This window comes from Pleuronectes platessa, chromosome 19 (assembly GCF_947347685.1).
Source record: "Pleuronectes platessa chromosome 19, fPlePla1.1, whole genome shotgun sequence".
Taxonomy (NCBI): domain Eukaryota; kingdom Metazoa; phylum Chordata; class Actinopteri; order Pleuronectiformes; family Pleuronectidae; genus Pleuronectes; species Pleuronectes platessa.
In genome coordinates, this window is record NC_070644.1 from 6,202,908 (window position 1) to 6,229,716 (window position 26,809).

General features: G+C 40.8%; 2 protein-coding genes across 3 annotated transcripts; one reads left to right on the top strand and one right to left on the bottom strand.

Moving 5' to 3' along the window:
• Nucleotides 1-1,067: 1,067 nt before the first annotated feature.
• On the top strand, nucleotides 1,068-10,501 carry srek1 (splicing regulatory glutamine/lysine-rich protein 1). The gene is made up of 11 exons (XM_053410835.1): nucleotides 1,068-1,318; nucleotides 1,475-1,608; nucleotides 3,687-3,802; nucleotides 3,889-4,038; nucleotides 4,361-4,539; nucleotides 5,218-5,348; nucleotides 5,424-5,526; nucleotides 5,617-5,721; nucleotides 6,355-6,426; nucleotides 6,605-6,719; nucleotides 8,311-10,501. The coding sequence occupies exons 1-11, from the start codon at nucleotides 1,191-1,193 to the stop codon at nucleotides 8,452-8,454; spliced, it is 1,377 nt and encodes a 458-aa protein (XP_053266810.1). The 5' UTR covers nucleotides 1,068-1,190; the 3' UTR covers nucleotides 8,455-10,501.
• Nucleotides 10,268-18,011, bottom strand: LOC128424585 (interleukin-31 receptor subunit alpha). Of its 2 annotated transcripts, none has more exons than XM_053410833.1 (16): nucleotides 17,801-18,011; nucleotides 17,636-17,683; nucleotides 17,313-17,393; nucleotides 17,099-17,216; nucleotides 16,833-16,978; nucleotides 16,588-16,724; nucleotides 14,779-14,920; nucleotides 14,494-14,582; nucleotides 14,037-14,238; nucleotides 13,725-13,910; nucleotides 12,800-12,931; nucleotides 12,292-12,450; nucleotides 11,632-11,778; nucleotides 11,424-11,508; nucleotides 11,239-11,311; nucleotides 10,268-11,145 (listed from the first exon to the last, which is right to left on the bottom strand). In XM_053410833.1, the coding sequence occupies exons 1-16, from the start codon at nucleotides 17,874-17,876 to the stop codon at nucleotides 10,771-10,773; spliced, it is 2,196 nt and encodes a 731-aa protein (XP_053266808.1). In that variant the 5' UTR covers nucleotides 17,877-18,011; the 3' UTR covers nucleotides 10,268-10,770. The 2 variants fall into 2 exon arrangements, with proteins under 2 accessions (XP_053266808.1, XP_053266809.1); XM_053410834.1 differs by having other exon boundaries at nucleotides 17,331-17,393; nucleotides 17,801-18,010.
• Between the last annotated feature and the right edge of the window lie 8,798 nt (nucleotides 18,012-26,809).

The following is a 26,809-nucleotide window of genomic DNA, read 5'->3' on the forward strand; positions in this document are numbered from 1 at the left end:
CAGGAAGCAGGCAGTCATGGGTAATATCCACCATTCATTTGTTTCAGTTCAGTGAGTGGAACACCACTCAAATCATTAATAGACTTATTTCCCTTCATGCAAACCAGTATGAGTATTATACTTCTTTCTTAAAGGTTCAGTGTGTAGAATTTAGTGACATCTGGTGGTGAAGGTGCATGTTGCAGCTGAATCTGTTTTTTCCCCTGCCATTTAAACTGCTCCATACTCCAGCACAGTAGGTGGCGGCAACGCGCCCGTTAGCTGGTTTGATAACCGCTATAACAACTGAAAGAAGTTCCGGTGTTGTGCCGAGATCTGCCCACCGAGAAATGCATTAACCTCGCGGGAGCGCGCACAGCTACAGCGGAAACACGCTACCCGTCGTCATCGTCTCTATGGCAACGTGCTGATAGAAAAGTACATCATTACATTACATTACATGTCATTTAGCTGAAGCTTTTGTCCAAAGCGAGTTAAATGTAATCTTGTTTGTTGGTGTTTATTTATGATGATAAATAATCGTATTGACTCATCAATGGTTTTTTAGACTCAGTTGTAGGAGATACACATCTCAGCAATTAATCAAATACACAACCGCCAAATAATGATTGACAAAGCAACTACTTGTAGAGTCTATAAACTCGTTATATAAATGTCAATAATGCGGAAATATCTGTCATACATCACGTGGCAGCTTATTTGTAATGTGAAGTTCACGCAAAGTCAACATTAAATTAAAGAGATCAGTTCAGCAGTGCAATCATTTATTTCAAATTAAAGGTAGAAAGAGTTGCATATAAAAAGTAATCTGTGATACAAGACTGCAGATGGAGTCACACTTCAACAATAAATAACGACCCTTCAAACTTTAATAAAGCTTTATTTGACTGAGTTAGACAGTTTGGGATTGTTCCACATTTAAAAACTATAAAAAATAAAAACATTGCTGACACAATAGGATCATATATCATATCATTTTTAAACTTAAGATTTCGACTGTTAGCGTGTTTCCGCTGTGGCCGTGCGCGCCCCCGCCAGGTGCATGCAGCTCTCGGCGGGCAGACGGATCCCTCCGCCACACCGTCCGCCCGGATGAGCCGTGGAACTCAGCTCTGTGCGGCGGTGAGAAACAAACATTAAACCCAACACCACCGGGACCGATTTGCCAACGTGTCCGTCAACTGTGCACAATGAGCGGGATCCCGGGCACCGCCGTGGTCCAGGTCACCAACCTGTCCTCCGCCGTGAGCAGCGAGCAGATGCGCACCCTGTTTGGTTTTCTGGGAGACATCGAGGAGCTGCGGCTCTACCCGCCCGAGTAAGCACCACCTCTCCCGGGCACGCGCCCGCAAGCAACACCGCGGACCTGCGGCCTCCCCGCGGTCCACGCGACAACAACCGCAATAAAGCGTCATCCCACATCCACTGTACAACTAACCCGTCCTCCATCTTTACCCGCTTGTGTCCTCCACAGCAACGCGCCGCTGTCGTTCTCGTCCAAAGTGTGTTATATAAAGTACCGGGAGCCCTCCAGTGTTGGTGTGGCGCAGCATCTCACCAACACTGTGTTTGTTGACAGAGCTCTCATAGTGGTGCCATGTGCGGAAGGTGAGTGCAGCTCGCACACACAAACACACACGCAGACGCACACACACGACATGTGGACCTGCCTCCCTGCCCCCCCCCCCCCCCCCCTTCTATTCAGTCGTTTGGTGGTTTTGGTTGTTTTTCTCCTTTTTTTCACTCACATGGGAAATTGGCACGACTTCCAAATGGCTAGTTTTTCTACTACAGCCATTGTTTTGTTGTTTTTTTTGACACAGGACACGGGTTGTATCAGCTCACTTAGCTACCAGCTAATGTTCTCACAGAGTAGGTCTGTGTATGGGGACACACGGCGGTTTGTACAGACAACACGAGCCACGTTTTCAAGCTGCAGGACACTTCACTATCCAGGCTACCGTCCCTGTAAATACCTACCATAGCTCATGTTACACAGGCAACTGCTATTTATGGGACTATACCGTAAGAACACAGCTAACGTAACCGCCCTTATCCCAGTTTTCATTTGTGGTGCTCCTTTTCTTTCAATGTCTCCCTCTGGTGCCACTGTTGTTCTCCTGTGTTCAGTGAAACAATGATAATCACCTCTAACCTGATGCTTTTTGTCCACGTGACTTGGTGCTGGATGGCTACTGAGTTTATTAATTTGGTTTTGTATGTTTTTTCTGTGTGATTATGTGTGCATATCAGATGACTAGACTGGCCCAGCTGTTACACTACACTAGCCTGAGTCAGGCATTGTTTTCCAAGCCACTATCCCCGATCGGGCCAACGCAGCCTTCAAGGGGGAATGTGACCCGGAGAATAGCCCGCTGAGCCTTCCAAGATGGACACCTTGTCTCTTTTGTTTAATTTTTTCTTTTCTTTTTTTGGTTTGTTTCCTTTCATACTTTCCCATGTTGTCCACTCTCTACTGTCTCTATCTAGAAAACTACAGTATTGCTTAGCTCTAGCGTTGTGTTTATATTTGTTATTTTGGTTTGTTGTTTTGATTATTGTCCAACCCCCACCCCCCTCTCTCTTTCCGCTACAGCTGCAGCTTGTGTGTGATTGAATTCTGTCCAGGTTGCTACGGCATACCGGTGGGATGTGTGTCACACATGACATGGGACATGCTAGGAGGATCACTAACCCTTTACTCTCCCACTCCTGTTGCTGTAGTGAGGGGGCTAGACAATAACAAAGTGAGACCCAGTAACTAAGAACCTCACCAAATTTCAAGATAGAATCTTGTATTTTCTATTTGCTTTCGGAGTAATTCAGGAGTTTTCCCTCGCAGTCACCACACCACAGCTCTTATTTAAATGTTACGTGTTTAATAACACAAATTGTCCATTTAACACATTTTCTCGTGACACGTGCATTCGCGTTTTGCGTCGGTACATGATAAGACCATTTTTTCAGCACCGGAAGTGTTAGCAAACTTAAATTTTAATTCATCCACAGTGCCTCAAACTGATGTAAATTTGTAGTTACTAATCCTCATTTTTTAATTTTGCACTCAACTCTAACAGAAAAGGAGGAGCAAAATTCCTAAAGTCCTTGTTTTCATAGCAAAGTCTTGGTTAGCATTTCCTACAGTTTTTTTTAATTATTGCTCTTTTCTGTATCTGATGTCCTGCGTGCTATTAGTGATGCAGCCAATTGGGGTTGTCTTGTGTCGCACACCTTTACAACACTTTGAAATGACCCCCCACACCCCCTCACGAAAAAGCGCCCATGCTTGATATCGTATGGTTCATGACCAATATGTTTCCAGTACAGGTGAATCATGCATCAAAGTGTTGACTCATTCTCTGCATTGTGGTTTTTATTTTTTTATTTTTGGATCTATGAAAAGAGACCAAGGACAAACTCAATGATCTTTTGTTTGTGGGTGAAAGGTTAAGATTGTTGCACTTGAAAATAATAGTTCAGATTCACTGGAAAGAATAATCGGATACAAGCCCAGTAAGGAAGCTCTGTCACCAGTACACCATGAGTAGACGGTAGCACACTTGTAGGTTGTATGGGGAAGTGTATGCTCTCTTTCTCTCTAGAGTACAGTGGGCTAATTGTGCAGACTTAGAGGAAACAGAAAATTCCCTCTATTGCCTTCACTAATATCTGCTTCTGTCCTGCAGGAAAAATCCCAGAAGAGGCCAAGGCCTTGTCACTTCTGGCACCTGCCGCTCCAGCACCAAGTCTGATTCCCGGAGGGGGACTGCTCCCGATTCCTAGTCCAGCTCCGATCCAGACCGTGAGTCCGCCTCTTGTGGGGTACTTCTTTTGTTGTCTATAATTTTGTGTCACGTAAGTAAAACCTGTGTGTTTCTACACCTTCAGCTGAACCTTCCGTTAGTGAACCTGATACCAGCAGCCAGTGTTGACTCCACAGCTTCAGCGCTCTCCCAGCCCCCCCTCATGGGAAATGTGGATCCTTCAAAAATTGATGAGATCAGGCGGACCGTCTACGTCGGCAACCTAAACTCACAGGTAAACTTGATGGTGAATTAGTGTCAGATAGAGGCTTTAAACTCAATGTCACCATTATTTCAAACGATTATCAAGTCTGCTCGTCTGTCGCTCCTCACACAAACATTTATTTAGTTACTAGTCGATTGTGTTGAACGCTCCTGACACTTTAACCCTGATGTCCACATGTTTTTTCACCTTAACAAGTTTCCTCCAAGAGCTTGAGAAGTTAGACCTGGAAACAATCAGGTGCTCCAATCGGGTTCAGACAGAAAATGAAACCTTTACGTTCTGCACCATTAAACGTTATGTTATTCAGTTTTGATCGTGGTTCTTTCTTCAGACCACCACTGCAGACCAGCTGTTGGAATTCTTCAAGCAGGTGGGAGAAGTAAAGTTTGTGCGGATGGCAGGAGATGAGACACAGCCGACGCGTTTCGCCTTCGTAGAGTTCGTGGGGCAGGACTCGGTTGCCAGAGCCCTGACCTTCAACGGAGTCATGTTTGGGGACAGGCCCCTGAAGTATGTATTTTACCGCTAAATGATAATTTTACAAGGAAGTCCTGCATCTTGTTAACACTAAGCCAAATTTATTTGATGTCATGATTAACCACCAAGACTTGAGTTACCCAATAAAAGTCACACCTAAATTCTAGAGCTTACTGGAGATCATGATAGTTTCCAACATTTACAAAAACTCAAATGTCTTAGTGTTTGAGGCAGATAGAAACATGAATAAAAAAACAACAACATTTCATTGCCTAAATATTTGGCTTTAATAATCAAACGATGTTGCAGGTTAAGAGCGCTAACAAACCACATTTCCCAATCTCGTTAAATTCCTGTGCAAGCGAGGAGGTGAATATAAAACATTTGATTCCTATGGAGAAGCAAATCACAGCATGGCTTCAAGTGGAGTTCAACTTGTGTGAAATTTGAGCCACGATATGTGCTTCACCTTCGTGTATGTGTGGCCGTGCCCTCGTCTGGCTCCAGAGGGAGGAGCACAGAAACTTTGCACCTGGTTTTAAAAGTATATACTTGCATATGTTGCATAAGGTCTAAATAATAACAATAAACTTTATTCATGTAGCACTTTTTAAAACCGTTACAAGGTCCTATACTGGAATAAATGAGTTATGTCATCTTGAAATTCCCTTCACGGCTCTGTGACAGTTGATATCGTTTTATGTCTTTCAGGGTTAACCATTCCAATAATGCCATAGTGAAGCCCCCAGAGATGACGGCACAGGCTGCAGCCAAGGAGTTAGAGACTGTGATGAAGAGGGTGAGGGAGGCCCAGTCGACCATTGCTGCTGCCATAGAACCAGGTACAATGAGTTTTAGTCGTAAAAACATCAAAGTTGTGTTGCAAACTGAGGCTGACTCTGCTGCTCTTCCTCTAGCGGACACAGAGACGCGATCACCCAGTCGATCTAGAAGGTCACACCAGTCACGCTCCCGTTCACACTCAAGAACGCGCAGGAAAAAGTCCAGCTCGAAACACAGGTGTCCATTTAACGTTTAGTTCAAAATGTTTCTGTCTTTATTCTGTGATCATAGGATGATACCATTTCTGATTTTGTCCTGTCGGAGCAGACCGTCACAGAGGTCGGTGCCAGGGATTCAGCCCCACAGTTCACGAAACAGCCACAAGAGGCGTTCTCGCTCCAGAGACAGGAGACACAGTCGCAGTCGCTCCAGGTATGTTTAGAACAAATAACATAAACGGTTTGACTCTCCAAAGGATCTGAAATTAAGTCCAATCTGGACCTGCTCAGATCCATTAACATGTGACCCGTTACCCAAAGTGCACTCGTGAATAAACACACTTGCACAATCAGTTTTGTTCTTGGAAAAGTATCCCAGCATCTTTGCTCCTGCATAGGTTTTTTCATTGCATGTAAACGGACTGTATTTGTTTTGATATGCTCTTTTCTAGTCTTGATGAACACTCAAAGCTCTTGACAGTACAGTTTTTTAGCTTGTGGCTATAAAAGCTAATACATTCTTGGCACCTTTTACAAGAAGCGAACCCACTTAGTCACTTCTTTCTATTTCTGTCTTTGTGATTCATTCTGGTTGTTGAGAGGAAGTGAAGTGGTCAAAGGTGATGTCATAGGCTTTTATAATAAAATAGATCCTGGCAGGCTGGCTAGGTTTCCTATCTGCTGATTTACATGTTCAAAATACTGCCCAATCGTTTTAATACCTAGTTTGCGTTTATTACATTTTTACCCTTGAATTTATATAAATATATTTTTTACTCTGTATAAAACTTTTTTGTGGGTTACCCATCTGTGCTGTGCTCTAATCCAGTTAATGCGTTGTTGTCAGGGGCCACCAGAGGAGGAGCAAGGATCGATCCAGGAGCCCTCGGAGGAAAGTCAGATCACCATCAACAAAAAGGTAAAATCATTAGAGCTCCCTCTGCTGAACAAAGTGACCTTTAAAGGTTTGTCCTGAATCATTTCTGTGCTTCTAGGTAGATTTATCAGCATGTGTCCACAATAAAAATCAGTTGTTTGTTGTCTGCAAGGTTGTGACTGGTATTTTATTGTTGCTCTGTGTACTCGCTGTCTTTCAGAAGTAAGAAAGACAAGAAGAGGGAGCGCAGCAGGGACAGAAAGGAACTCACCACGTCCAGGAAGAGGAGCCGCAAAGATGATGACAGGATAAAAAACAAGGCCAAGCCGGCCAAGGTAATGAAGGTTTAACACTCCCTCATGCTCATACCTGCTGATAAAGTATCCGCTGATGAATCTCTCGTCGTCGAATTGGCAAATAAAGCTGTCTCCCTACTGAGAATTTAATGAACCAAGCCGGGCCTCACTAAAACAGCCCTGAGGAGCTAAATGAGGTGTCTGCAGTGTTGTAGAAAGCAGATGAGTGGAAGGAGCTCCCTCCAGAGTTTTCTTCCCTTCTTACAGAAGAAAGAAGACATTAATAATGACTTGGTTTTCCTTACTCAGTGAACTGATCTTTAGGGCCGACAGATGTGCTCTTTAAACAGACATCTGCCAGCAAATGGAGATGCATTTTGTGAGCAGTTTACCTTAATTGTTATCTTTGTGAATCATCAATAAAGAATTAAACTTTTTCTTACAGAACAATTTAATTTAATAAGGTGCTTGAGCAATGAATTAAATAGTAGTTAACTAAATCTAATATCACCTCATTAACAATTGCAGCTCCTGCTCCTCTGTTGTTTTTTAAGAACTGGTAAAAGAATATGTGACGCAATCACTTTTTATCCTGTGAGACTTAATAGTGAAGAATTTTTTTTTGATAAAATCCAATATCAAAAGTGGATGTTATTTTCATGTCATAAAATAATGTAGCCTACAAATAAGTCGCTAAAACAGCATGCAGATTATACAGAACTGTGTAATGTGTAAATCCTGTGCAGGTAATTAATTCAAATTGAATATAGTGCCATTTAAAACAGTTTCAACAACAATATACACATATTTCAGCCAAGGCTGAGTTGGCTTTACTGGACAGGGGGACAATACACCCTGTGCTGTCTGCCTGAGGAGAGGAGCTAAAGAAAACACATTAACTATCTAATAAAATAAGAGAGAACCAGCAAGTAGTCAATTTAATTCAGAGGTAATATATTAAACAATCAAATTGATTTATGAAGCAAATAGTAAAGCATCAATTGCAATTATGTAACTCATCCCAACAATGTCCAGAGTTTTATACCAATAATACTGTGTGTGATGCAGACTCCCACTGTGCAGTCATATGACTACATTTCTTAGCAATAACCCTTACATCATTTCCTAGTGTGTCTCTTGACCTTCAGCCCTCAGACCAAATAAGGACATGTTTCCATTCCAACAGGTGTCAGTCAGTAATATACTGCTCATCATCATTATACAGAGTTGGCGTGTGAAGGAAATGATGCAAGTCTTTCAGTGATGAATATTAAACAGCAAGCAAATCTTTAACCTTAACCTTTGACAATCGTACTAGATACGGAATCAAACATACCTGACAATCCACTAACCTTGATTGTCAGGTGGACCCTTTCACTGCTCCTTTGTCAAACCACCACAAACACTGACCTACTTTTGAAAGGCGACTGCTGTAATACAAAGAGTTTTTCCCCTTCCACTGTTTTAAATCTTCCTCACAAAATATATGTAACTGATAAGAGACATTTTGCTTCTCTTAATAAAAGTAACCGGTGGAAGTGTTTCTAGTCAAGTATTTTTTCTGAGCTTTATTTTTTCTTGTCTAATCGGCTTTGATTGTTACTCATTCCAATGGATTTTGTCACTTCAGGCGGAAATCAACTACAAGAGAGACGAAAAGGACGAGTACACCAGCGAGAGAGACGACTCAGCCAGCGAGGATGTGACACTATCGCCCTACGTCCTGCACAACGGCAGCAGCAAGACTCACAATGACGTGGCCAGCACCAAGTGACTGTTACAACATTGCTGAAGCCAGTCCTGTTGCATCAAGGGATGTCATCAACACCCACTGTGTGTATACATACAGAAACACTGGATAACCACTTACATGAGTGTTTGTGCGTGCGTGTGTGTGGAATTGAACTGGATTGCATGATATTGTACATATTCTGCAGTGTCCTCCATCAGTTTGTTCACTGCTTGAAGAACTCAAGCATTTTTATTGTTTCTATGTAGATAGGAAAGCTGGAGGCACCTGCACCAGCAGATTAGAGACGGGCCTGAGCCAGCCTCATCATAACAATCTGTAACCACAGACCTCTTAATGTCTCCCACACACGACTTCCAGAGCTTTCTCAGAAACCTCATTTTGAAGAAAGTCATGAAGGAACCGAGCAGCAGTCCCACAGGAAGGACGGAGTTCCTACTTTATTGTAAATGGCTACATTTGGTGTTATAGGTCAAATTGTAGGTTCCTTATCTGGTCTTTCATAGATCTCCGTTTTCCAAGAGAGTGATGCTGCCCAGTCACATGATGGTTATTGGAAACAATTCATACTAATTATTATATAATCCAGGGCGTACCTGTTAAGATAAGGTCGTTTTACCAACTCAAACAGATCCTTTGTTAGCCAGCTGAATTTTGTTTAAATAAAATAACTATTCCTCTCATTTGTCATTTGTTTTGACGGTGAGGTACAATTTGGTTTCCCTCTCTCTGTCCGAGGCCTCAAGTGTAGTTCTTATTCTGCTGCTGCGGATTTATGAAAAGTGACGGCAACTTCCTACTTTCTGAGTGAGATCAGTGTAAGATCATGAAAACATTGATGGTGTAATAACTTGTGTTGCTGCTGAAGTGCTCACTTCCCTTCTGTTTAATGACTTTGTGAAAGAATCTATTCCCTCCATCATCCGCCAACTCTGCGTCGTCTACGATTAAGTGTTGATTTTACGACTTGAAGTGCTGTAATTGTGAGAATGCAGAGTGAACTGTTTCTGTGAACCGGTCCCAAAAACATTGGTAAAAGATCCATTTTTCATTCGGTCAAAACATGACTGTGTTCCTTTCCTTCCTGTTTGTTTTTTCCCATGCGTGCTCATGTTCTTGCTTTTTTAATCTTTCTCATTGCTGGTAGCTGCAACAAGATCCCCTCGCCTCACGTCCTTCCTGTTGTTGTGATGGTGCGAGAGATAACTAATTAACTGTTTATAGTTACAATTCAGGCCTGTACTGTAAAAGGATGTTGTTGTGCAGAATGTGCGTCGGCTCCAGAAAGTTGTCGCTGATGCTGAATTCCCACACGAGACACGTCACAGCTCAACATAACACTCACAAGCACAGAAAGGGTCAAGAAGTGCCTCGAACATAGATTGTACAGAATACTCTACTAAACTATGGAGACTTATTGACAGACGCAACCTGAATTTATTGTTCTGGATGTTAAATGGCTGGAGTGAGATGTTATATATGAAAGTATTGTCTGTAGTATTTAATAGCAGAAGAATCTGAAGATATGGTGGATATTTTTTATTCCAAATGTTTTTTTGTCGTCATGTTGGTGTGAACAAAGCCAGTGTTTAATAATGTGTCAAAAGAGAATCTGTAAACTGGCCCCACAGCGAGAAGAGTTTCTACATAATCTTGTCATACTATGAAAGTACTTTAAAAAGGAGACTTAACTACTTTTTGAACGTCTTTGCCAAATTCTCCGTCTTTCCTGCTTTTACAACTCCCCACCCCACCCCCCTGCTTTTCTTGTTTTTAAACGAGGCTTCAGTTTGAATCGGTGAACATGTGATGAGGTTAAGAGCATTTCCAACAAAACTGACAGTATGTGAAGAGGTTTATTTTTTTATACCTGTGTATCCACCACATAGAGCATATACTGTAGAAACATGACTTTCTCCTGCCGGACTGGACTGGGGCGCTCGATGTACAGATTTGGTGACACTGTTTTTTTTTTTAAGAGCTTGAATGTATCTGATCGTCCTCAGTTTGAATCTACCAATATATTCATTCTGTTTCCAACACAACACTCAATAAAGAGACTTTTCATTCAGATGTTCTTCATGATAAGCTTGTTTGTTGAATCCTTATTTACTCTAGTTAGTCTTGTAACTGTCCCTTTAGCAGTTGGCACTTGGCACTTAATGCACTTGTAGTTTTGTTATAGATTATCTACAACTCATTGAATCCAAGCTGTAGACCTACCAGCAAACAGTAGTTCCCCCCCGTCATTGTCCAACTCTGGAATGTCACTTGACCCTGACATTCATTGACAATAGAAAATCTTGGACATCTCCTCGCCGTCCCCCGTTGAACTGGAACTTAATTGTCCAACGTGGTCCAATGTTGACCTCCATACGTGTCCTGTGGATCAGTCTCTGGGTTTGCCGGGCTGCCCTGAGGCATCTGCTGCTGGAACATCTCCATTGTTGTGTAGTCACTTGAAAAGGCACAAGGGGGACTGCGGAAGTTGTCTGTGGTGTGGTCGGGTTCGATATCTCCAGCTGGATGCTCTTCGATGTCACTTTGGACCCAGGTCATTTCTGGTGAGTGTCCCTCCTCCTCCTCCTCCTCCTCGTGGAGGAGCACTAACACTGATGCTAATGTGTTAGGAGGGACCAAAGCTTCCTTCTCTACTATCTGAAGACTGTCCGTGGACTCTTCTATGTTCAGGTGTTTGAGGGAATCCAGGAGTTCCTGAATGGAAAACACAATCCACCAGTAAACAATCCTTAATATACTGGTTTATAACTGGTGATACATAGTCTCGTAATAGCACTAGAGTCTTACCAGTTTTGCTATTTTCTGCATTGCATTGCTGTTCAAAGGGTTCGGTATGCTTGGCCACAGGATGACTTTAGCTCTGGATAGAGTAGAAATTGGAGGTAGAGTCACAGAGTAGTTTGAAAGTAGATTTGTAGGTGCCCATGTAAAGAGTATCTGAGTTTGTGCAGATTTTGAGATGTTTAATGTACCTTTTTATCATTATTGATGTAAAAAACAGCACAGCGGCCACAACAGCAATGGGAATGATGTAACCATTAAGATAATGAGAATATCCTGTGGAAAGAAAAACATGGCGGAAGTTACACTATTGGTAAAGACGTGTCTTTGGAATGTGATGCAAATCTGCAAATCTGAAATTTGATTTAAAAGGTTGAAAAGTTGTAGGATCTATATGACCTTGGTGCATCTTGGTTTTAAAGATGCAGGCTGTGCTTCGTACTCCGGCTCCTGCCTGGGTGAAACCTGATATCTGGACCTGGTACGCTGTGCCTCCTTCCAGATCCCCCAGTTCACAGGTGTCAGACTGTGGATCCACTGTGATATCTGCAAAGAGGGACAGTTTTGAATACGTTGATAATATATTTGGATCTTGTCGACTTTCTCTTTAAGTATATCAACATCATGCCTCAGCACCAATGGCAGCCAGTGGCCAGAGGCATGTTCTCGGAATGTCCAGTTGTCCTGTTCCTGTGAACCCCGACATGTCGAGATCGCCTTGGGGGGAATTTCTTCAAATTTGGCTCAAATATTCACTTAGACTCACTGATTGATTGGTTTGATTTTGGTGATTAAAGATCAAGATCACGGTGGCTAACCCAACCATGTTTCTTGCCTCTTGAACATGTGGTATCTCAAGTCTGCCTTTAGGGAGTTTCCTCAAATTTTAATCAGTTGTCCCTTGGACTCAAAGATGAAGTGATTATATTTCAGTGGTCAAAGGTCAGAGTGTATGTAGACTGAGACAGCACTGAAATCAGCTTGTGTTATTGGAAGCAATCCATATATTGTCCTGTATATTTATGGTATTTGGGTTAGTTTGAGGTGTATGTGACTCACTTCTCTCCCTATACGTCTCCCGGTGGTGGTACTCCGTGTAGTGGATCATGTAACCCAGCAGGAAGCCTCTGATGTCGTCCTCCGGGATGGACGACCACTGCAGCACCACTGAATTCCTCGTCATGTTGCAGATGCTGATGTTGGGAGCGCTGACAGGAGCTTTGCAGCCACAAATTCAAACAGTCAGACTCTTTTGTCATGGACTGGAGAAGAAGAAACTCACAGCATTAGATATGACCCTATTAGACTGTCACAATAATCTTGTACAGACATTCATTGTCCCCAGTGAATGGAGCCTTATGACTTACTCTGGTGTCACCAACAGTCAACTTTGGCAATCCTCTCACTTTTCATCATCATCCAGGTAAAAAAGAACAATGACTATTTGTCTCTGGGGGGGTCTCTCTTGTTCCTTATGATTCCTTATGACAGTCTTTCATGGTATGGTGATGGGCTTTATACAGTTAAACACAGAGAGAGTGTAAAGATAAGAAAGTCTGTGTCTTACATCCTTGGATGGAGTAGAACTGTGTCGTCCCGTAGGTGCTCTCACTCCTGTTGATGTACTTGATGTTGCAGGTGTCCTTGTTTGGTCGTGTGTGCAGCATGAGGCTGTATCTCTTGTAAGGCTCCAGGGGCTCTGCTTATTTCAATGAAAGAAAAGGAATGAGCTCAGAGAAATAAAAATTAAATACATTGCATCACATACCAAAATCAGCTCTGTCTCCATTTGTTGTTAGTTTGAAGGATGACGCAAAAACTAGCAGACAGATTACCACCAAACTTGATGGAAGGATTTGGAATGGGTTAGGGAAGAACCCATTGAATTAAGCTGTGGATGGAGTTCTTTAACATTGGGAGATGTGAGGGGGTTTTTAAAAAAAGTTTTTGATTACTCAGAGAGTTGTATGCGAATCTAATGTGGAGCTTACCGATGAGTGTGTGCAATTTAGTGGGGATCCAACAAAAAATCTGCATCTAGTGGATTTAAATGTGGCTTCATTGGGGGTGCAGGCGTTTTCAGTCGGTACGTAGTAATGGATTTGGATAGAAACCTGTAACTACCTGAGAAATGTAATAGAGCAAGTCACACGTTTATACAGACTGTATCTGCCGAGCATTCACTGACAATAGATGACAACTGACAACATGCACTGCTGAAATCCAGTAGCTAAAGTGTTGGAAAAAAGACAAGAGAGATTTAAAGCCATGAGGCAATTGAATGAACCAAAGTAATCTTGTCATCCAATCCTGTGGAGTTCAAGATGTGAACCCTCCTCTGTACGAAAAATATTTCACCTCCTTCATTTGAAAAAAGAAAACACCACTTAACATAATCATTCCCGCAACCACCTTTTGGTTAAATACCTGGTAATACAAATGAGTCACATGCAAATCAGAAGTGACCAGAGAATGTCCATATATGCACAGACCTTGTAGAGAAGATAAAGTCCTCCAGTTGTAAGCTTTCTGATAAAAGGACATGGACGCTCTGTGATGTCTCTTTCTCATCCACTCAGCAGAGAAGCACACGTAGGTTTTGATGAGATCGTCTTTCCAGTAAACAGTAAGAGACGTGTCGCTGTGGACGGTCACGTTCAGCTTCCCCTCTTCAAGACCTGCTGATGCAAACGTTTCACCGTTTTCAATCTAATCTCATAGCCACAGGCCGTGTGTGTTGATGGCCACATTTGATTGAATTTCTTTTGAAAAGGCCGAGCTGTTGTGCAAGTGAGCGTACTCACCGTCCTCTCGCTGAGGTATCGTGTGGCTCACTGCTGGGGAGATGCTGGCGTTGTTCCACGCACTGATGTTGAGACGATAAGAGGAGAAGGAGAGAATCAGTCTGATCTCAGGCCGAGTCGTGTTCATCCGCTCGCACGGATCCTCTCCTGACGCTTTAGCAATGGTCACATAGTAGCCGTCGTACGACTCTGTGGCAGGAAACTAACAAACAGGCTCCTTTTGTTATCAAGCTCACATCAGCAATATGCACACACGCAAAGGCATTGTCTGTTTTCATAAAGAAAAACTTTGAAGGTTTGTGTGAATCAAAAGAAATAAAGAAAGAAAATTTCCATATTAAATTATCATGAATTCAGATTTTTTCCCTCTCAAGTGAATGGACTATTCGGTGGATATATTTCCCTTCATATTTTTGAATGTTGGAAAATGAAGGGAGATGTTTATTAAAAAAATTACCTTCCAGTGCAGAGAGAGCAGCCTGCTGCCTGTTCTCTCTGTGATGTCACTGTCTTCAAGGTGGACGATGGCAGGCTGTGCTGTCAGCTCTGAAAGAGGATGTTGAGTTATCGCAAAACAAGGAACAATATGTCAGAGGTTTGTCTATAGTTGAGTAAAAACTATTTAAAAACTAAATTCTGTTGTCAACTGCTTCTTATTTATTTATCATGATTTATTACAACTAACAGAGTGGACAGAAATCATTTATTTTAGATTCAAACAATAAAGTTGAAACAAACTGACCTGATGGGACCGTGTAGGTCTCACTCCATGGGCACTGGGAGCATCTCTCAGTAGTGACACATTGTATTTGTACAGTGTAGAACACAGAAGAGTTTAGATTCTCCACGGTGCATCCCTTTTTGTTATGGGATTGAACCGGTGGCTGTGAAAAACATAGAAATCAACGAATGATAGAAGAATCCACTTCCTTTTTCTTAGGACCAAATATTTCATTCTTAGTCATTGTTGTAACCATAACCTGATTTCCCCAAATTACCCTGATCAAGAGTTTGCCCTGGTTCACATGGCATACGTGCAAGGCTGGCTTCATAAGATGGGTCTGTGCTCACCAGGGTCCTCCCCTTGGTGGCAAGGGTACAAACCCTGGAGGCCTACTCAGCCGTTACGGCATTTCTAACCAGAGACTAGGTATTAGCATCTTTACAGAGCACCCCATGCACAGCCGGTCTTTTCAAAGGAGACATATTCTGCTCATATTCATGTGCATGATTTTAATTTGTGTTTTTGCTTGTAAGGGTTTACCTGCTTAAATGTTCAACTCTCTAAAATGCTTGGTTTTATTTCCTGTCTCTCTAACCCCCTGTCCATTAATATCAGTCTGCTCTGATTGGTCGGCCGGCCCACTCTTCCGTGATTGGCCTACGGCTTCCAGCGCGTGGACTGCTCTCGCTCTACCTGGCTTTGTTAGGGGGGTGTCAGACTAGCAACAGGTGTGCATTAGGCAGATGCAGGGTATTTTAACCATGATGATATGACCACTGACCAGGAGTTATTTTCTGTGGGGTGGAGGGAGTTCTCTTTAACACGAGTATTGTGCTTTTTAACAATGCAGAACTTAAACATCCACAAAAAAACTAGAACACACCAGAGGAAAGCCGATAGCTAAAACTGAAAAAGCACAATATGTCTCCTTTAAAGTCCCTCTTTTACATGTTCCAAATTATTTTAGGGACAGGGGGGGTTATCACAAATGATGCTGATTTATGTTGATTGACCAGCTCGGCCAAATTGACATGGGCATTGGTATTTAGAGGTTTCGGTTTTGGAAGTGGAAACTTTTTCAGATCCGGCTTCGCTAAGTAAAGGGGTCTGCAGCCTTCTCTGTAAATTCAGGAACCATCAAGTGTGACAGTTTGAAACTTTACAACTTTACAAGATCCCACATTGTCAGCTTTACACAACATGAGGTCATGGTCCCCACAAGATGTATCCAAATTAATTCCCTGCAGCTCTTCCAGCAGGTCAACATTTCACTGATCCTGGTGTAAATCTTTAGACGTTTTTGATTGGACAATCATGCTAACAAAAGGTTTCCCCTAAAGCCTTTTGAAATGCCATCCTCATGGTTAAATGAGGGTAAAAAGCCCAGTGGATGCACTACCATGAAATTTGACATCAGGACTTCCAAACATGAAGGAGAATCTGTGGAAACATTCAGTTGTTATAAAAACTCAAAAGCTGTTTAGTTTGTGCAGTTTGGACGTCTGTAAAAAAACATGGTGGCCTCCATAGAGAGGACCCGCTCCACTAAATATAAACTATTTAAATATAGGGCTCACTCTAGGGTAAAGAAAACAACAATTATTAAAATTTAGATTAAACATCACAAGGATTATTTTATATTTAGTTTCTGCCATTAGATCCCTTTCACCTAAGTCTTGGTACTGGATAGTAATTGAAGGCAACATCCCCGTGTGGGTGTCAACAGTTACCCAGTCCAGCAGTTAATCCACATAAAGTTACAAGTTAACTTGTATTTCTTCTGCACAATGAAGTATTTACTAGTGTTAACAGGTTTTGAATACTGACCTCGGTCCATAACAGGCTTCCCAGCACCTTATACCTCACAGAGAAATGCTTTACGACAGTCTGTTGCCAGCTCACATTCACATGTAGATTTCCCAGCCGGCGGCGGAAGGACACTTCGTATGGAGGATCACATCTCACTGAAATACAAAAAAAAATCATCTGTGTTTAGATCTGTTAAAGAGCTATAAAAAAATATAAATATATATATATATATAAATTAAAATCAATGTGATCATGGGACTCACACAGGCTACTCCATGAACCGCTGAAAACTGCCTTTGTACATTTCTCTGACTCGCCATTTTCAAAAACGGTGACAGTCATGTTCAGTCCTTCAAATACCTTGATGATTATAGAGGATTCGGTGATGTTGCAAAATTCCTTTTTTTTCCTAGGAGGAGATATAGTTAGAAATGAGATGATTGCCTTTAAAGAATCATTACAAATGTGTTAAATATTTGTGTTATCTCTCGTATTTATGAGCTGGAAAAGAAAAAAATATAAAACTTACTTCTGTATCAGTAACAGTGTGTATATCTTCTCTGATGTGTGGTTTCCAGGTTTCCACACACACTCTATCATACCTCGATTCTTAATTCTACCAAAACAATCTAAATCATGGACTCCATCTGAAAGAGAAGCAGCAAAACAGTAATAATTAAGATAAAATAAAACCTTTTGTCCTTAAAAATGACTTTATTGTTTAGTGCGGCTGATGACTCAACCTGCGATGGATCCGATACCTGGGTGAAGTCGACAGTGTTGATATTTGGAAGTTTCATTCTTTGACCTGCACATCCTTTGACCTGAAACATGGTATGAAAATGGTGTGAAACTAGATCAGTAGTCTCCGATATTGTTGTGTCATTTTTACAAGAATTTGTTATCTCACAGTAAAACAAACGGCAGATTATTCTTTTCTGAGAAGAGGCACTTTGTAATTATCTTTTTTTAAATAATGTGGTTCCTTTGAGAAAATGATATTTGCTTAGCTGACTGATATCATTATTGATGATAGAGGCAAAAACGTTGTGATAAAATTACTAACCGTTAAATGCTTGAACATGAGAGGAGAGAAAATAAGCAAGAATCAGACCTAGAGGGGGAATAATAATGGACAGTCAATTTAACCTGTTAATTGGCAGACATTTATTAATCACAAAAATGAAAGAAGGAAAATGCGAAATCCCAAGTTATGTTACTGATTACTTACCAAGGATGAAAAGATGTGGATGACACGAAGAACATCTTGATTCTAAAAAATCTGACTGAAATCTACGAGCGAACATGTTTCACAGGACCGACTGAAAGACTAAAACCAAGAGAGAGCGTGTGAGACGGTCTCCTACCAACACTCATGATGCCTACAGACGAGTGAGAGCGAGGAGGAAATGTTTTTAAGGAGTCGTACGCTCACTGTAGAGGGGCGGGGGCGAGTTTTCACACAGTTCATATAGGAGTGACTTTACTGTAGGTTCCCTGGAGTTTGCACTTCTTCTTTCCACAAATAGAGCTGCTGTGCACACGAGGCATGAGCATTTCACATCACAAGTTCACTCCGACATGTTAGACGTGTTGTATAAACCGGGGGGGAAATGACTGTCAAGTGTCAGAGCAGTGGATTGTTTCAATGGATTATTTCCCCTGAAGTTCTCTGTGACTACAAAATGTTTTCGAGCCTATTTTGCTTTCAAAGAACTGAACTGAGTGACAAATTGCACAACTCTCACTGACAGGCATGATTGGCAAATGTTTCACTTTGAATCAGGGGAGGAGTCGTATTATTTAAGAGAACAGATTTGCCTTTTCTTCAGTTTCTGTGGCTGAAAGAGCTGCAGTGAGTAGTGTGAGAATCAGTTGTCAGAGTTTTCCTGTGCGCTGAGAATAGTCACACTTATTTTAAATCTAAGTGGACATGGAGTACACATAAATATAGAAATCACTGAATTGCAATTTTCTTTCTGAAAAAGCCAAAACAATAAAAACCAGAATGGAAGAGTTGGTAGAGTAAAAATATAAGCTTATGTACATGTAAACAACAAATATCAGTGCGGAATAAACATTTATACTCATATTAAATACACAACAGAACATTTTATCAGCATCTATGAAAATGCATATATGCCAGACTTTTTTTTTATGGATGAGTAGTTAAAATAAATTATGTTCCAGACAAACCAACTAAGAAGAAATCTGATTCATGTGTATGAATCATCAATCATAGGTGAGACACATAATGTGTGAGAAATTGTCACTGTGTGAAATCTGGGGAGGTCACCGGGGGTCACTGAGTTCCTTCAATGAGACAGGAATTCACAGAAAGATGCACTTTTCCAAAAATGTTTACTCATTGAACGTTCCCTGACTTTACTTGGTTTCATAGAACATGAATCAGCCTGAAAATGATTAGTGATTACAGCGCCGCTTCACAGAAACATTTGATCTGTTTCTTTTTACGTCTTCTTGGATGTTTAACCTTCATTGGGCAGACTGATCTTGATTTCCTGACATCAGACCCAATTTGAAAGATAATCATGTGCATATTCTGGGTTGATCCTTTGTGCAGCAATGAAACTGTTGAAGTGATAATTACTCGCATTTCTAACTTGCATTTAATTCGGCATTTTTCAGTGGTGCAGCAGGATTATATGAAATGTAAATAACTTTAAACTAAATTATTGTAGTTTTCAAGAAAATAAAGCAGAAGCAAATTATTATCAAAGCTTTTTTATTTCTCTTGAAGAGTTTGGCTATCAGTGAAAAATCAGCATTTAATCCTTTTTTTCTTTTCTCAGACTACTGTGTCAGCAATCTTTGACACCAGAAATTATTAATAACTCATCACATACAAAACAGATTGATTTCTTAACTTCTCAACTTTGGAGATCAGCTATTAATAACATAGACTTAGTTGCTGTGTAGTTGGTTAATCTAAAAGTCCTTAAGAACCCAGTGGGTCAGTTTAGTTTAGTTTAGGATAAATCTGAAGTTCCCGGTTTTACATGAGCTTCAAATGATGAACTTGAATTTAAGAGATATCGTCTCTAACCCTAACCCTAACCCTCACCCTAACCCTAACCCTACATCCCTGCATGAGTGCAGGATTTCTGCACTATTAAGACCATAAAGACAAAAATTCAAGGCCTATATGTAAGTTTGATGGACATTTAAAAATATCAGAGTCCCAGAATACATTCCAATGACTGAAGATAAAGTATCTTAGCTCAGAGAATAACCCTGAGAAGGTCCCGTTCTTGCAAACTACAGGCAGACAGTATCCATATTCTTTTCCACAGCCAAGCCGAGTCTACTGAGATCAATTCTGTCCTATGTGTTTGTAGTTCTATGTTTGTATTGTTTGTAGTTTGACTACAGCTTGCTAAAATCTGTATTATTAAAGGAACTACAACAAACTAATCATGTCGCAAAAACAATTCTATTTGAAAAACTTATTTTGAACTAGTATTATTATGTTGAGATTCAATTAAGACCTATACACATTATAGAAGCAGGCTGCACCCGTTGCTTGGTAAAGGAGCTCTTAGAAAAGTGTCACCAACCTAAGTAAGAACTACAACAAGGGACCTACAAGTGCACATGCTGTCATGTGTGTTTTTAGAAAGATTATCAAAGACAGAGACACACACATGTACATTTTACTGCATGTTCCTTCTTCAGTGCTGAGCAGCAAACACAGGAAGTTCAGTTCACACTTCACCGACTTCAGATAGCTGGCCAATAGAATGTCATCAACGCTGTTTTATCAGGAGCTTCATCTTTAACACTGTTTTCGAGCACGTCTCCAGCTGTGGAGCAAAGTTTGAAGCTTGCACAAGCTTCGTCTTTTCACGTTTTCTTCCAATGTTTTTAATTCGGTTTTAAGAAGTCGTCTGATCAGACACAAGGCAGAAGAAGAGGACCTTTCTTTTCTCAGAAACCCTTATCTAGACGTGTTCGTAAACAGATTAGAGGAACTGGGAGGATCGTATGGGTTCCATTAAAAGCCACAATTCAAATTAGAAAAAATAACGTTTAAGATCCTTGCCACAGGAAATCAATTTCCGATGAATGTGTAAGTTTCTGCCCACTCACGTTTTTCTCGTGTGTAAATTTCCCCACCTTCAATTTTTCTTATCATCTCTAAGATCAGCGATGTGCTGCAAGTCGCTCGTGGGCAACGAGAGTTGAAAGATGATGTGGGTTTTCTCTCGCAGTGTTCTGCTTTGATCAGAATTTAGTTTGATGTTGAACCAGCCTCCCTTTCTACACTGAACTGGTATTTATCATCACTACTGTGTTTACTGGAACAAGCAAAGTTCATGTTTAAGGAACGCTATAAAACACTGATTGTTAATTCTTGCAACCTGAGTTAGTTGTTGGTTGTTTTTGGTTGGTAAAAGGCGGATCAGTGGTAAAGTGGTTGGCTCACAGCAAAGTTCGCCCTCAAAATCTCAGTTTGGCCAGGGCCTTGGTGTGTGGAGTTTGTCCAAAGACATGCAGACTGGGGTTTGGTTAGTTGGAGATTTAGGTGTGAACGTGTGTTTCTGTATATCAGCCATGTGATACTCTGGTGACCAGTTCATGGTTTAACCCCTCCTCTCGCCCAACGTCAGCTGGGATTCGCTCCAGTCCCTCCGCGACCCTCAAAGGATAAGCAGTGTACGGAATTAATAAAAGAAGACAGCTGAACAAATATATGACTAAATCATTGAAGTGAGGTGAAAATCTAATCTGGTGACTTCCTGTTGACCGCACTTTTTCTAACAACTTCTCACTCGTCACATGTGACCGAGACTGAGGTGAATGTTGAATGGTCCTGATAATGAAAACAACATACAGGATGGGGGTGGGGACTGTTTGAATTCAAACTCAACATAATCTATTATATGTGGTATAGAATAAATCAAGCCTATGAATATTTCTGTGTAAATCGTTTTAAGTTCAGTGTCTCATGGACAGTAGTTGCATACTTTGTCATATGTCTGCACAGAAACCTGAAAAGGGTATTTGTACCTTGTGTTTGTGCCTTTGTGAATTTATTTAATTTGAGAATAATTCTTACTTTTAAACTCCAGCACTTTCCTTTCAAAAGGAACCACAGTCAGGACAGGGCTAAAAAAACGTGAAGGAAACATTCATTTTATTTTGGGTTTAACAATTTCAGGCTTGTGCATAAAAAGCAGGGGAGCCAGTTATTTCCAAACTGCTGAAGAGAGAAAGCATGTTGAGTTTGCATTGGTGATATCCAGTTAGTCGCTTTCTGTAACATCTGTTCAGCAGCATCAGCAGCATCAGCAAACAGTGTCCTCTAGTGGAGAGTCTCTGAGTGAACACCCCTATTTGAGACACACGAGAGAGAGAGAATACACAGCAGGGTGCAACACCACAAGCAGCAACCTTTGTTTCTCATATGTCAAGACATGCATAAAGTTTATGATGTTCATGAATAAATGTGAACAGAATTTTACGGTCACAAAAACCATAAACAGTTTGTGTTTGTAAATAAAAGAAATGCTGCACAAGGTAGTGCTCAAATAATGTTGGCGTCTTCTTTATAACAATCAAGTTCAGTTCAGTCGTCTGTTATCCCAGATTGGAAACGTGGCTTGCAGTCATGTGCACAAGATAAAAGACATTAAAGCGGTATAGTATAACATACTAAACAAAGTGGTAGACCACAGCAGCACTATCTTGGTTCACTGAAGTTATTAAAATGAATATTCTTGTTTAAATCGGCAAACTGAGCAGGTTCATTGCACATGGAACAAAGGAGTTTCTAATTTTATTGCACTTCGTAACTTCATTGTCATGATATTTCACATACAAATCTTGTGCATAATCCACAAAAAAAAATAAAGGATACTTTTTGCATCAGATTATTATGTAGATCAAGCGAGACTGGTCTTTGTATGAACTACTAAATTTGTTGTAGGGAGAGCGGGGTAATGTGGGACATCGGGTAATGTGAGACACCCCCTGTAGCTAGACAACGGAACACATTTGTGGTCATGTGACCATTATGTTTTCTAGCCCCTCCCATTCCCCCCTTGCCATGAAGGAGAAGTTGGTGCTGGTGCTATGGAAAGTATGTTTTTTCCCCCAATTTTTTTTTTTTTTGCATGTAAAAGTAAATTTTCTTGCTTTGAACTTAATCAACTGTCGTATCAAAACAAATTGCTTCATGTAGAAAAACTTATATCATACATGTTGGTGAACTTCCAACATATAAAACCATGTGATTGATGCTAGCTGAAGATTAGCCTGAATTGATAAGAGATGTTTTTTCTAAAAAAGTGGCTGTGGGGTAAAGTGAGACAGTGTCGTCGACCATGAAGCACAAGTTAAGTTTAGTCTTAAACATATTTTAGTGTTATATTACATTAAATATGTTTTATTTTTAACGTCATAAACATTGTAGAAAAGCCATCATGCCAAGAAACTATACACCAGGAAGACAACCTGGGGCCAAACACCCCTCACAGAGATGGAGAGTGCAGCCGCTGAGGACATGCAAGGAAAGAAGTCCTTAACAAAAAAGCTGGAAGGGATAGAAATATTGATAAGACAACCCTCAAAAGATTCATAAAGAAAAAAGAGAAAGGGAAAGTAAAATCAGTAGCCTGGGGTGCAAGAGCATATTCACAGATGAGATGGAGGAGGAGCTTGCCAAACACTTGAAACAACTAGCTGACCAGTTCCATGGCCTTGTTCCAGTTAAGTGCGGTGAACTGGCATTTGAATACCCAGAACAAAACAATATCCCTGTCCCTGCCAATTGGACAGAGAAACAATGTGCCGGTAAGCTAGGGTGTGCAAGTGATCACATGAATCATAATAATCATAAATGTGCTTAATTGACCAATCCCCATGATTCTGTTACTAGTCCGATATTAGTGGTTGTCAATCTAGCTGTCGGGATTTTAACTATTACAACATGTGTTGTTATGGTAGTTTTAAAGTGGAAAAAGTAAGTGGACCACTTTACCCCCTTGATTTCTCTGGTCTGTCTCACTTTACCCCGTAGCTGGGGTAAAGTGAGACACAAGACCGCTTTTTTTAAAACAATCATATTTTCACTGCCCTTTGTCCTGAAGACATTCTGATAATTTCCATTGCTAGAAAACATCCTGAATTAATGGGAACTGTGTAAACCTGAGGGTAGGGGGTTTGGGGGGTGTGTGTAATGCCTGTCACCATGTCAGCCACCTTCATAATATGGGCGCAGCTGATTTACTTATTATTTAAATTTCAATGCTGAGTATTAAAGACAAAGTAAAACAGATTCTATATAAGGAGGTTGTCTGTGATGTTTAATCAAATGAAAACTACGCATAGAAATGCCACAATACACAACATGCAGATGTTAAGCAAGCATCATTTTTGTAAATCAAATAATGATGGGGCTAGATAAAAAAGTAATTGCAATTTATTCTATATGAAACATTAATATCAGTGTGCAATTCGAGTTGAGATATTTTAGTCTGGACCAAGTGGTTGTACCAACAAAAAGTGCCATCTCTCGTGCAGCTAAATATAGTGAAGGACGTGTAATGAAATTAATTGCACTACATCAGATAATTAGGGCCCGAGCACTGACAGTGGGAGGCCCTATTGAAATTGTAATTATTATTATTATTATTATTATTATTATTATTATTCAGGCAAATTAATTGGCTTTTTGAAGACTTTAACATGCTCAAATTCTTACCAAAATTTGCAGAAAGTTAGAAAGTGGTGAAAATGTACTTATAATTATTATCTGTTTTTATTTCCCTGTCGCGTCATGTTTGAGGTCACAATCGCTCGGTCACTGAAAAGCTCTTTCACCTCGCTCTCTTGCCGGAGTTTCATCTTACCAGTCCTGAAGAAAAAATATCTATTTACTACTTTTTATGTACTTCCAATGTGTAGTAGTATTGACTTTGATGTTGAACTCTATATATTCAGAACAGTTTGTCACTTTGATCATTTCCACTAGTGTACCTCAGAGAGAGAGACGCCAGGAGAGAAAATCTACATTTCAGTCTAAAATATTGACTTTCACCATCAATTATTAATATGATTAGTTATCAGTTAACTGATCCCTCAGAGAACACACCAGGTAATACTCACATCGATATTTTTGTTAAACTAAGTTTGAACATGTTGTTTTCTCATGTAGAAAGTTTTATTTTCTATAATTCAGATGAACTGATATGTTAACACACGCATCTGTGGACTGATTGTTGTAAATAAAACAAAATAATATTATTAAAATATATCAGTCAGTAAATGATCATATTTGATAAATAATATGTATTTATCAGCATTTTCAATGTATTTATCAGCACATAAGCTTGTTGCACGCTGAGGTAAAAATAGTTATTATCATTTATCAGTCAGATAAATATAGAGCAGTGAAATGCACAGAATTTCACTCTGGATTGTAGTGAAGTTGTAGAAATAGTTTGTGTAGGACAGCGACACTGAAGGAGACACCAACACACCTGCATGGATTATGAACGTGTGGTCAGAAATGTTGGATGAGATGCAGAACAGAGAGATGCTGGAAGTGGCCTGGGGAGTATCACAGGACCAGTTAGACTACACAAACAACTATACACCTCCTCATGATGTCCCTGCTCGAGAATGGTCTCCGATGAGAAACTGGACTGAATTTGGTGCGGACACCCCTCCATTAGCATCAGCTCGCAGCTTGGAGCAGCATCCAACTGAACCCTATGTTGAACTGGCTGCTCCCATTAACCACCAGCAGCAAAGTGTCCTGCAGTCAGACCCAGAGTTTCGCCAGGCAGAGCCTTACAACCAGACACAGGTCAGGCACTAACTATAGGTTAGAGAGAGATTCAGAGGAACTATATCAATACCTATATCAAGAAAGATACTTATTAATGGAGGAAGTGGTAATTCATGAACAACCACAGGTTACAGATATTATTCATCTTTGTTTCATCATGTTTGGGAGGACAATATTAAGATCAGGACAGAGATTATACAAGGCTGGGTTGGGTATACATATGTGCATGTCGTGAGTTTAACTCTCTGACACCAGGGGGACAGATGACACAGAGGAGGCAGTTTGTCTCACCCCCTGTTTTGTGTGTGTTCTTGTTTTCAGTTCAACAATGTGCCAACAGCGATGCACACCAGTGGAGGTGAGGCTGGCACTTGTTGGATTATTGTACGTATCGCACACATTCATTTAAACACACACACCTCTGAGCCTCTGTTTGTATCTTCAAACACGTTTTTTACGTCTTCTAATGTGTCTAATTGTGTTTATGTAGCAAAGGAAAGATGATTTACGGAGCTCCAGGAGACAGAGTTCCTCCAGTGAACGTCCACAACTCAGAGTAAGTCTGTCTGTCTAGTTCACAGTCACCTCATGTGTCATATATTTATATTTATTTGTGTACAAGATGCTCTCAGAGTTGTACACATTGGTAATTTATGTCCTCTGTCTGTTTTTTATGTTTTCCCACATAAAGAGGAAACATGAGAGCCAGCAGGATGATGAGAGGCCTAACATCCCGAAGCCACCCAACGCCTTCATGCTTTTCATGAAGGAGCAGAGGCCGTACGTTCTGGCCACCCACAATTCCATCGACTCTGCAACTGTAAGCATGATCATTGGAAAGAAGGTATGTGTCTTTGCTCTGCAGGTTTGAGACTCAGTGTCACACAAACTTCATCAGACAGTGTCTGAGACCACACTTCTAAAACCTTCCTCTAGCTTTAATCTTGACAGTAAGTTTTTTCCTGTGCATGTTTTTTTTACTTATTTTCACTTTACAAGAGAACAGATTTAAATTCACTGTGGGAGGTTTCAATACAGGACCTATACCGACTCATGCAGCTCTATGTGGATTATGCCTGTTTGTGCACTAGTCAGCCTGTGGTTACATGTAGTTGTGTGTTGCTGAGTGCGCTGACAGTGTGTTGCTGTGTCTTCACAGTGGAGGGCGCTGTCAGAAAACAAGCGGGATGAATATTATAAAGAAGCAAAGAGGCTGAAGCAGCTTCACATCCAGCTCTACCCGGATTGGTCAGAAAAGGAAAATTATGTAAGTATAGTGCTCACATACAACTCATGCATGTTCACATCATTACATTACATGGTGCAACACGGCCACTGATACGAGTTTAGATCAGCTGATGTCGGATTGAACGTCTGACGTGTTTGTTTTTGTGTCCAGGGCCAAATGCGGAAAAGGGTCAGGAA

Coding starts and splice junctions, on each gene's coding strand:
- srek1 (XM_053410835.1), top strand. CDS start 1,191: ATGAGCGGGATCCCGGGCACCGCCGTGGTCCAGGTCACCAACCTGTCC. Junction 3,803..3,888: donor GTCCAGCTCCGATCCAGACC/GTGAGTCCGCCT, acceptor CTACACCTTCAG/CTGAACCTTCCGTTAGTGAA. Junction 5,527..5,616: donor AAGTCCAGCTCGAAACACAG/GTGTCCATTTAA, acceptor CTGTCGGAGCAG/ACCGTCACAGAGGTCGGTGC.
- LOC128424585 (XM_053410833.1), bottom strand. CDS start 17,876: ATGTTCGCTCGTAGATTTCAGTCAGATTTTTTAGAATCAAGATGTTCT. Junction 17,394..17,635: donor TCATGTTCAAGCATTTAACG/GTTAGTAATTTT, acceptor ACCATGTTTCAG/GTCAAAGGATGTGCAGGTCA. Junction 11,779..12,291: donor GGAGACGTATAGGGAGAGAA/GTGAGTCACATA, acceptor CCCTCTTTGCAG/ATATCACAGTGGATCCACAG.